The sequence below is a fragment of the Meles meles genome, chromosome 3 (genome assembly GCF_922984935.1).
Source record: "Meles meles chromosome 3, mMelMel3.1 paternal haplotype, whole genome shotgun sequence".
Lineage (NCBI taxonomy): Eukaryota > Metazoa > Chordata > Mammalia > Carnivora > Mustelidae > Meles > Meles meles.
Genome location: NC_060068.1, coordinates 98,289,894 through 98,301,948, shown reverse-complemented (window position 1 = coordinate 98,301,948; position 12,055 = coordinate 98,289,894). Strand labels below are relative to the sequence as shown.

Below are 12,055 nucleotides of genomic sequence, written 5' to 3'. Positions count from 1 at the left end.
GGGGAGCCTGCTTCCTCCTCTCTCTCTGCCTGCCTCTCTGCCTACTTGTGATCTCTCTCTCTGTCAAATAAAAAAAAAAAAAAAAAAAAAAAAAAACATAGCAATTATAGTTAGTAATACTGGATTGCATACTTGAAAATTAGTAAGAGTGGATCGTAAAAGTTCTTATCACAAGAAAAGAAATTCTGTAACAATGAATGGTGATGAATGTTAACTGGACTTACTGTGGTGATCATTTTGCAATATATACAAACATCAAATCATTGTTTTACTCCTGAGGCTGTGCTGATGGCCTTTGAACAACATGGGTTTGAACCACATGGGTCCACTTACATGTGGATTTTTTAAATAAATACCGCACAGCACTGTAAATGTATTTTCTCTTCCTTATAATTTGCCTAATAACATTTTTTCTAGTTTAGCTTGTTTTAAGAATATAGTATATAATACATATGATATACAAAATATGTGTTTATCGACTGTTTATCTTATTGTTAAGACCTCCAGTCAACAGTAGACTCTGAGCAGTTAAGTTTTGGGGGAGTCAAAGTTAGGTACAGATTTTCACCCATGTGAGGGGTTACTTTTTGGAAATGTGATCTAAGGAGATAGAAGGAGGAAATGAAAAGGACAACTAAGTTCTTACCCACTATGCTAGAAAGTTACGATAAAGTCTAAAATATCAAGAAAGAGCAGTTTGCAAAGACTACTTAGAAAATAGATGCAGGGCGCCTGGGTGGCTCAGTTGGTCAAGCAACTGCCTTCAGCTCAGGTCATGATCCTGGAGTCCCAGAATCGAGTCCCGAAGCCCGCTCCCTGCCCAGCAGGAGGTCTGTTTCTCCCTCTGACTCTCCCCCTCTCATGCATGCTCTCTCTCTCTCTCAAAGAAATAAATAAAATCTTTAAAAAAAAAAAGAAAAGAAAATGGATGTAAATAGTAGGGGGAAGAGCTGGAAGCGCTAAAGGTCATTGCCTCTGGGAAATGAGACTTGGGGATGGGACAGGCAAGGCAGAGAATCAGGAGAATTATCGAAATTTTATAATTATATCGATTAGTCTAATAAATATAACATATTCTAATAACATATTCTAAGGTAAGGAAGAAATGAAGGAGGCAGGGAGAGAGAAAGGTAGGAGGGTAGGAAAGAAGGACAAACAGAAAATCTTTGGCCCATACCTTTCCAGGCACACTGGGATTGCTCACAGAGCTGCATTTGCCCACTAACCCACTGAGCCACCTTCTGGGTCGAAAATATCTGGTTTAGGCATTTCTGAAAGCAAGCAAAGAAATACTTCTCTAGAAATGTGCTTATACATCTCAGATGTTATGCATGATAGAGTGTTAAAACTGATAATTTGCTAGGAAGTTTGAGGTTTCCACATTAGCACACCCAAGGCTACGATTGCTATTATTTACTACCTAACCACTGTGTAGTGAACACAGGGCTGAGCATTACACGTGTATTATTTCTAATCTCCCCAGCCACTCCATAGGCAAGTATTCCTCAGCTAGAATAAAATCTTTTATTCTTCTAACCGAAAAATCCTTTTAGCCCACAAACCAGCTAAAGGCCAGTGATAGCATCAAAGCCTGCAAGAACTGAAATGTTATGATAGTTCTAGTACATTGTGAAATTGAAAGACCTCCTCAAGACAACAAAATTGAACATCAGTAAGGTTACTTTTTAAAGGAAGATTTCTTTCAAGGGGGCCTCTCAGCATTCAACCTAGAGGTGTTCTTTCACTCTGTTACTTAGATTTCCTCTGGGACTTAATTTTCTTCATCTGTAGTATGTCAGGATTGAACTCATCATCTTAAAGGTCCTTTTCCATTAACACCTTTACCTATTAGAACATCAAATCACGGAGATCTTAAATAACTAGTCTCAGTTTCCATGAATAAAAATATCTGATTGCTGTCTCTTTGGGCCAGTGTATAAAAAACATTTCTGACATTCTTACACCCAACTTCAATCAAAAACACATAAGAAAATTAGTAGTGGGTGCCTGGGTAGCTCAGTTGTTAAGCATCTGCCTTCGGCTCAGGTCATGATCCCAGAGTCCTGGGATGGAGGCCCACGTCAGGCTCTCGGGTCCATTGGAAGCCTGCTTCTCGTTCTCCTGCTGCCCACCCCCCACCCGCTTGTGTTCCCTGTCTGTCTCTCTGTCTCTCTGTGTCAAATAAATAAATGAAGTCTTTTTAAGAAAAGAAAATTAGTAGGAAGTGTAAAGAAACATACTTACTGGAATTTTCTAAGAGCGTTTTAGTGAACAGTTAAAGCAGAGACAACTCCTTATTTTCTCCTTCATGATAATATATCTGATTATTCATGTAAAACAATCATTGGATCACCATAATTTTTACAGAAGTCTCTCTCACTGGCATCATTTTGAGATTTTGGTTTTCTTCCCAGATATTACATCATTGCCAGTCAGTGAATAGTGAATTTTTAAGTATTCAAATTAGAACAATCAAGTATAAAGCAGGGTTTCCCATTTTTAGCACCACTGGCACCTGGCAGCAGATAATTCATTATTGTGGGAGCTGTTCTGTGCATTATAGGATGTTTAGCAACATCTCAGACTGTCTACTAGAGGCCTTCCCCCTGGGTTGTGATGAACGAAAATGTCTTCAGACATTGTCAGAGGAGCCCTGGGGAGCAAAATCATACCCAACCGAGAACTGCTGATATAAAATAACATTCCTAAAATCAGTGTAACTCTTCAGAAAATCACCTCTTCAGAATCCCATAGTTCGCACAAAGTTGACTGAGGCACGGCCCAGCACAGGGCGCTTCTGTTCCACGCACCCAAGGGTGCCCTTCCCTCAGTAAGATCTACTTATTACTTTAAGGAACAGCTTGGCATAGAGCTGACTGTGTATAATAACTGTGAGCATCTCCAGAGCTATGATGACCCTTGTCATAGAAATACCCTCCATGTGACCTCTGAGGACCACTCAAAGACACACATTTCCTGTCATTGTGGAGGACCTCACGGTGTATCTGCACCACTCCTGATGCCATCTGACTTCTAACTGGTCATGACAACAAATACTTCACACGAAGTATTGAAATGGTTTCCATTTCACCTTCCCAGCTTCTTCAGTGACGCTGGGACTCTAATGAAGTCGTGAGGGCAAAGCAGTAAAAACTGCAGTCTGCAAGACGTAGAGTGTGGAAAAGCAGTGGTGCTAATAACCTGGCCTGGGCGTGAGGTCAACCTGTGCCAATGACGTAGAACTTCCTGGCCATCTGCACCACCAAACCCTTAACCAACAAAAAAGCACTTGGCAAAAGACCTGCCCTAAGATGTTTGTTTTCAATTGGCGTATTCACAGTATTGTTACTAGCAAGATATATATGCCAAACACCGGAAGCACATGCTAAATGAGTAACTTTGCCCAAAATGAGAATTTATGACTTTCCTAGTTTAAAGCTTTCTAAATGAAACCTTGATTCCTTCAGAAGGTCTTCTTGGGTTTGATAAATCTGAAAACATGCTAGTGATATTTAATATGCCAAAGATTTAGATCAGACTCCTCTAAGATCTTAAAACCATAATAAATAAGGTACTTAAAGGAACTAAATTAACTTGGTCAAGACCCAAAGAAACAACAATAACAATAACTTAAGGGAAATTTTTAAAAGACCATCTTATAGGGACGCCTGGGTGGCTCAGTTGGTTAAGTGTCTGACTCTTGATTTCAGTTCAGACCATGATCTTGGGGTCCTGGAATGGATCCCCACCTAGAGCCCTGCCTCGAGTTCCACGGGGCTCTGCGTTTGGTGGGGAGTCTGCTTGGGATTCTATCTCTCCCTCTCCCTCTGGCCCTCATCCCACTAGCACTTTATCTCTCTCTCTAAAATAAATAAATAATAAGTCTTTAAGGAAAAAAAAAAGACCATCTTATAGAGGAAGAATTTAACTTATCTTGAGAGACCTGGGTGGGGAGGGCAGATCAAGTCACCAAATAGTTGGAAATGATTATATAAAAAATTTTTTGGCTGAGGGAGAGCATATCACAATATGTATAATTTCATTATATTTTTAATCTTTACATCTTTAGAAAAATCTTTATGTTTTTTATTCAAGTATAATTAACATACAGTTTTATAAGAGTTTCAGATGTACAATAGGATGATTCAGCAATTCTATACATTATACAATGCTCAACACTGCGAATTTTCTTTGGATTTTTTTGATGGTTTTCTTCACTGCAAAAGCTTTTTATTTTGGTATCATCCCAGTAATATGATTTTGCTTTTGTTTCCCTTGCCAGAGGAGGGACTATATCTTAAAAAATGTTTCTACAGCTGATGTCAAAGAGATTACTGCCTATGTTTTCTTCTAGGAATTTTATGGTTTCAGAGATCACATTTAATGGGTCTTTAACCCATTTTGTGATTCTTCTGTGTATGGTGTTAGAAAGTGGTCCAGTTTGCTTCTTCTGCATGTAGCTGTCCAGTTTTCCCAACACCATTTGTTGAAAGGGTTTTCTTTTTCCCATTGCATGTTCTTGCCTCCTTTGTAGTTCCATACAAATTTTAAGATTGTTCTAGTTCTATGAAAAATGCTATTGATCTTTTGATAGGGGTTGCATTAAATCTGGAAATTGCTTTGGGTAGTACACACATTTGACGAGATTTGTTCTTTCAATCCATCAGCATGGAATATCTTTTTATTTGTCTGTGTTTAAATTCTTTCATCAGTGTTTTATACTTTTCAAAGTACAGGCCTTTTACCTCCTTAGTTAAGTTTATTCCTAGGTATCTTACTGTTTGGAGTGCAACTATAAATGGGATCATTTAATTTCTCTTTCTCATGCTTCATTATATATAATGCAACAGATATCTGTATACTTATTTTGTATACTGCTTCTTTACTTAATTCATTTATTATCAATTCTATAGTCTTTTTTTAATCTTCTTTTTTTTAAAATGAACATATAATGTATTATTTGCCCCAGGGGTACAGGTCTGTGAATCATCAGGCTTACATATTTCACAGCACTCACCATAGCACATACCCCCACCCCATGTATATACCCCAACCACCCTCTCCATACCCCCCACCCCCCAGCAACCCTCAGTTTATTTCTTTTTTTTTTTAAGATTTTATTTATTCATTTGACAGAGAGAGGTCACAAGTAGACAGAGAGGCAGGCAGAGAGAGAGGAGGAAGCAGGCTCGCTGCTGAGCAGAGAGCCCGATGCGGTACTCGATCCCAGGACCTTGAGATCATGACCTGAGCCGAAGGCAGCGACTTAACCCACTGAGCCACCCAGGCGCCCCCTCAGTTTGTTTCTTAAGTTAAGAGTCTCTTATGGTTTGTCTCCCTCCTGATCCCGTCTTGCTCTGGTAGTCTTTTGATGAAATCTTTAGGGTTTTCTTTATAGCATCATGTCATCTGAATCTTTACCTATTTATGTTTCATTTTCATTGTTTTGATTGATACTAACTAAATTTGTATATTTGTTGGGTATTAATTTTTTTTTTAACAAAGTGCCGCTATTCATGTCCTTCACTCACTCATCTTTTCTGTCAGGAACCCATCATTCTTCCTGATTTGTAAGAGCAGCTGAGCCAGTTCCTTCCTCACATTTGGGACCCATTTGTCTGAGCGTCTCAGGATATGAGATGTCAGTTTTCTCCCTTTACCTACACGGCCTTTTGAGGCAACAGTTTCATTCCAGTCTCTGTCCATCGCATGAGCTTCCTTGCAAAAATGGAAAGCAGAGTTACTTGTTTCAAAAGTCCCTTTGATGGGTGTCTTCAGTGGTTCTTGGTAGGATCCTGCAAGAAAAACATTTGGCTTTTAATTTGTTTTTCAAAACAAGATAATCACTTAGGTTGGCGATCAGTCCATTATGTCTTTCACAATAGAATGTGAAGCCACAGCCCCTCATCTCTCCAAAATCCTGGCAGAGGTGGGAAAAGAGGAAGGGTCAGCACAGGGCCTTATCCAGAATGCCAAGGTCATAAGTGAGCACTGCCTCAGCGGCCTCTGTAGGAAATGCCAAGATTAAAGACCTGACTCCCACCACAGCCGCAGCAGAAATGCTTTGTCTCTGCTTGGAAAGAACATATTCGCACATTTGAAGAGTAGATACAAACAGTTCCCTAGTTTAAGATGATGGAGCAAATGTGTCTGGTTTGCCCAGGCTAAGCTCCTCTCAGGAAATCACTGTCGGGTGCTTCCTTCCTAATCATTGCATCTACTCTACGATCATGAACAAATCACTTTGCCTCTCCTCCTCCCTTTTATAGAAAAATGCTGTAAGTATAGTTTGAGATGACGTCAGTGAGATACTTTCTAAATTAAAGTAATAACAGTCAATGTTATTTACATCATTATTATTCATATCAGTTCTCTTCTCAAGATTGAGAAAGCCTTTTACCAGACTTTTAACTGTACAGAAAACCCTGTCCTGTCACCCTCTAAAACTAAGTATCTTTTATGTCCATTCATATCACTTGTTCTTCAGAGGGTCCAAGAGACCACTGCAAAATCTTATATACATAATTATAATCTTTACAAAAGAAATAATATACCAGTACAAATCTCAGAAATGCATCTAAAACACTACATAATGTCTTTTGGCTTTGTTTCATTTCCCACTCCTCTCCCCCACCACCTTGAAAATTTCTCATTCAAAGGAAGAAAAGGAAAGCACTTGATGAATGCGATACTAGACAGTTCTACGAGAGAAGGATTCTCTCAGGAATATATATTTCTTTTTTTTTTTAATATTTTTATTTATTTGCTAGACAGAGGTCACAAGTAGGCAGAGAGGCAGGCAGAGAGAGAAGGAGGGGAAGCAGGCTCCCCGCTGAGCAGAGAGCCAGATGCTGGGTTCCATCCCAGGACTCTGGGATCATGATCTGGGCTGAAGGCAGAGGCTTTAACCCACTGAGCCACCCAGGCGCCCCAGAAATATCTATTTCATTAACATTTTTTAAATAGCCTCTGAAATTTCTATTACCTCACCTAGAATCAAAGTCTCTTTCTCAGGCGTTATCTTCAGCACTGATCCAGAATCTTCTGGGAGGTAAGTGGTTGAAAGCTCTTCCCCAAAGGAGCAGGCTGCCAGATCCCTGCTTTGGCTTTGCCGCCATCTAGTGGTAATTGGGCTACTGGCAATATGACCCTCCTCTGACAGCCTCTTCACAAAGTTGCTCTTGAAGCTAGAATATGTGGGCTTAACGTCATCAAACACCTGTTTAACCAAAAAAAAAAAAAAAAAAAAAAAAGGCTGTAATTTATAGCAGCCTCAATGATGCAAAAGTAGGGATTCCTTAAAGGAGAATTATAAACAACTCATCTAGTACAAAACAAACTATATATTAGATTTTTAATTTTGTGACCTGAGAGAATATTATTTTATATTTATAAATATGTATGTGTGTGTGCATGTGTATACTTAGAGCCTCTGTTTAAGGGTCTTAAGACATAAAAGCGGCTTAGGAAATAATTATGTTTAGTTATTACAATTACATGTCAATGTAAAATATGAAGTTAAAATAACCCTATATATTGAACCGACAAAATTTTTATATAAAACTACAAAATTGCAAATCTGGAAATAAACAGCAATTTTCTAGTTCAAACTTTTCATTTCACAGATGAGAGAACTGAGACCTAATTTGCTCAACATTCATCTCATTCCCACCAAGAAATCCCAGGAGTTTGGTATTTACAGATCCTATAATGATGAAACATGTCATGTTATCTACATGAAATTCAAATACAAATGACAAACTGGAAGTGTATTTTTATTTATTTTTTAAAACATTTTATTTACTTATTTGGCAAGAAGAGAGATCAAGAGCACAAGCAGAGGGAGAAGCATGTTTCCTGCTGAGCAAGGAGCCCAATGCAGGACTCGATCCCAGTAGCCTGGGATCATGACCTGAGCCCGAGGCAGGCCGCTAACCTACTGAGCCACCCAGGCACCCCTCATTGTCTGGGATTAGGTTAAACCTTAACCAACTAAGCCACCCGGGCACCCCAGAAGTATATTCTTAATAAAATGCCGGGCATGTTAGATTAATATCTCTGTGTAAAGGACTCTTAGGGAAAGTTAGGCAAATTTGCAAGTCAAATAGAAAAAATAGGGCATAGGACCCAAAAAGACAATTCACAAAAGAATATAAATGCCTCCAAAATATTCAACCTCACTAGTAATCAAAGAAATGCTCATTTAAAACAATAACAAGATGCTAGCAATGATTTTTTTTTTTTAATAACAAGCTCCAAGGGTGAGGGTTCCAGAAACAAACACTGGCATACATTGCTGGTGGAGCATAAATTAGTATTTGGAAAAGACAATTTGGCAACATGTGTTGAAAGCCTTCAAATATGTGTATAATCTCTACTAACTCAGCAACATCACCACTAAGAATGTAAGGAAGAAATTTTTAAAATGAGCAAATATCAGTAAAACCAAAATCTATTGAGTGCTTACCACAATATGAGCCCATATGTTAAAGGTTTACACACATTCGTATTTAATCTTCAGAAACACTTGTGAAGCAGGTTTGTTATTTATTCCCCTTATACCAATGAAGAAACTGAGGTTTAGAGGTTAAGTGAATTGCTTAAGCCCACACAGTGAGTCAGAGGAGATGCTGTACCCTAATCTCCACTGTCTGACTCCACTGTCCACACTTCCAGCAGGGAACACGCGGCGGTTACTGCAGTGTGTATGGTTAGAGGGCAAAACAATGGGAAGGACGCAGTGTTTAACCAGTGGAGAACTGACAAGATAGGCATCCTTAAAAGAGACTATTCTGTAACCATTAGAAATTAGGAAATATAGGGGCGCCTGGATGGCTCAGTTGTTAAGCATCTGCCTTCTACTCAGGTCATGATCTCAGGGTGCTGGGATTGAGCTCCGCATCAGGCTCCCTGCTCAGCAGGAAGCCTGCTTCTCCCTCTCCCTCTCCCCCTGCTTGTGTTCCCTCTCTTGCTGTGTCTCTTTCTGTCAAATAAATAAAATCTTTAAAAAAAAAAAAAAGAATTGTGTATCCGTACTCTTCATTTTGGCTCAGGTCATGATCTCTGGGTTGTGAGGTCGAATTCCATGTCAGGCTCCATGATTCTCTCTCTCCCTCTCCTTCTGCCCCTCCCTAAACTTCTCTCTCTTTCTCTCTCTAAAACTTAAAAAAAAAAAAAAAAAAAATCTTCCCTTCTAAAAATATATATATGAGTAAAATAAATGAATCAATTTGAACCAAAATGCTAAGTAACTAACAAACAGTACACATGGCAAAAACACAGAGGCGGTATGCAAATGACTCTAGGTTAGGGATTGCTGCATTTTTTTATTGTGATATTTCATCTTCAGTGTTTTTAAACTTTTATTCCAGGATCTATCTCTTGCTGAGGAAATGCCTGTCATATAGTTTTAAACATCTCAAGTGGACAGTAAGAAAGAAAGAGGAAGAGAAAAAAAATAAGACAAGGTATGATAAAGGGGAAAAGGATGAACTACTCAGTACTCTAAGCACATCAGTTTGGCTTGTTTACCTTTTATTTTTATTTATTTTTTGGAAGGAGGGGCTGAGGAAGAGGGAGAGAGAGAGAATCTCAAGCAGGCTCCACACCCAAGACAGAGCCCACGCAGGGCTCGATCTTACCACCGTGAAATCACACCTGAGCCAAAATCAGGAGTCAGAAGTTTAACTGACTGAGTCACTCAAGCGCCCCATAATGTCCATCACCTTATTTTTGAACCTCCAGTGTCTACTCATACTGGTGGGCAAAAACCTAAGCAAAAACTTTTGAGATCATTTTTGGATACATTGTATTTAGTTCCCCACTGCCCCTGGGAGCTCCAGAGTATCTTAAGTATCCATCCCTTCCCTTCTGTTACGTTGACCAAAGCTGCCTTCATTAAGGCACTCTCACCTCTCATCTTCTCTGCAGACTCTGTGGCCCCTTCCGGATAGCTTCAGTACACTTGGCCAAGTTGCTCTGCTGTTATTCTCCAGCCCCTCTTCTCTTTGACCCGTCCAGTGATTTCTTGTAAAATTAAATGTCTCCTAATGAATCAAACCCATTCACCAGGGTATGACAGGAATCTCACCTACCATGTTTTCTTCTAAGGAAACATATCGTGTCTATTACAGAGAAACCGTTGAATGAAGTTGAAGTAATTTGGGTTGTAAATTTAAAATTCCTAAACTCTCTTCTTGCTTGTTCTATTTACTTGTTTTGTGATTTGGGTGGTTGTTACTAATTTCTTCCTATTTGAAAGCATTATTGCAGTTTACCTGTAGAGAGCTTTGTACTACACACGATTCCCTTTAATTTGTGTATGTATGTGTGTGCGTATATCTATACACATAATTTATAAATAAATCGTGCGCAGTATAAAGCTCTCTACAAACAAGAGTCTTTTATTTGGCAGTCGGTGATTTCCTGCCTTATAGTTGTTCCCCCAAGCATTTCGTATGTGTTTTCTTGTCTCTGAAACAGATTTCAAACTTGTATGAGGCAGGCTTCATTACTACAATTTATTTTTATCCTCCACAGTGCCCAAGCTGCTTAATTCACTGAGTCAACGGCCTTATCCCATTCTTGTCCCAAGAGGTTCCCTTGACCTTCACCTCATCATTCTCTTCCCCTCCTTTAGAAAGCCTTCCTTGATCTCCTGAATGTTGTTGATTTTTCTAGCGTACTATCTCCTATGCGGAGAAATTTATAATGCTGGTATATTTATAAGTTGAGAATGGTTTTCGTATAGACAGAACATGGAAACAATGATGACAGATTCCCCAGAAAACTAAGAAATGATGATATCAAAATATATACAGGGAATGACTCTGACAAATAAAGAGAAAAACTCTAAAAAAAACAAAGAAAAAAAAATGCCTAAGGGCCAAAATCTATCACTGTTCAGTAACATCCAGGCGGGGAGTTACCCAAGCTGTCCTCTTAAATGTCCAATTAATGGGCCTAAATGGATATTTATAGATCATTCATATACAAAAAACATACAAGGTTTAAAACCACATATATATGCTTTTATATATGTGTGCATGTGTGTATGTATACATACACACATACATACTTGTGCACACACATATATGCACACACACACTCATCTTTCCATCTCCACCACAGTAGTCTGAGTTGCTGCTGCCGTCTCCACCCACCTGCAGTGGGTGGTCGTGCCGAACTGCGCCAGCTTCCTGATCAAGAGAAACAAGCAGACACACAACACCGAGCCCAATAACCTGAAGGCTCGCAACTCCTTCTGCTACAACCTGCTGATTTACTGCAAGACTGCGAGGCTTAGACCCGGCGCCCCATGGCACGGCTTATGTAGCGGTGGTCATGAAGTGGAGATCCAGCCAGTGAAAACCCGCCACCTCCTACGTGCAGACCACCATCAACAAGAATGCCCGGGCCCTCAGCAGCATCAGACACGTGATCTGCAAGAACAGGGACTGCCCGAATCTGCGCATGCCTGCGGATCGCAGAAACCGCGCTCCATCCTGTTCAACCTGGACCCGGGGATGCTGAGGAAGAAGCAGGCCGCCCCCACCCCCCGCAAGGGCCCCTGAGCGTCTGCACCCCAGCTCCAAAGCAATAAGGGTGTAAAACACCTCAAAAAAAAAGTCGTATCTAGAATACTTTTAAACCTTAAGAGTCATAATATTAACTGATTTCAGCCCTGACGAGATTTATTTAAGTTTTCCAAGTAGTTTTCTTATTGGGTGAATCTTCTGGACAAAGGAATGTGCGACATCAAACCAGGCACAGATGTTCTGTTTCTGGTTACTAACTGGCATGTGGCCTTGTACAGAATCTCTTGTAAGGTTATACAGCAAAACTTTGACATTCTCAAAGGCCAAGCTCTGGAGTTGATGGGAGTTTCTGTACTTACAAAACAATGAGCTAGAAATTATCCTAATGATTTTATCAATTATCACCCTATGCGACCCTGCCTGGGGTCTAGCCAGTCAGCATCTTCCCAGAGGTAACTCTTTGTCCTCTCCCTCAAAGCACCCTTATAATGGGAGGGGTTTACATAGTTCAAATTACA

The 12,055-nt window shown here is 39.8% G+C and overlaps 1 protein-coding gene and 1 pseudogene across 1 annotated transcript in view; one reads left to right on the top strand and one right to left on the bottom strand.

The window, feature by feature from the left end:
• The window catches only part of CDC20B (cell division cycle 20B), a 45,225-nt gene that overhangs the window by 19,198 nt on the left and 13,972 nt on the right, over positions 1–12,055 (bottom strand). Inside the window, exons 3-5 of the mRNA XM_046001153.1 lie at positions 6,991–7,219; positions 5,665–5,795; positions 1,178–1,271 (exon numbers count right to left, since the gene is read on the bottom strand). Coding sequence (XP_045857109.1) covers positions 1,178–1,271; positions 5,665–5,795; positions 6,991–7,219 — 454 coding nt within the window. The remainder of the gene's footprint in view (positions 1–1,177; positions 1,272–5,664; positions 5,796–6,990; positions 7,220–12,055) is intronic.
• Positions 9,290–11,573, top strand: LOC123938319 (annotated as a pseudogene).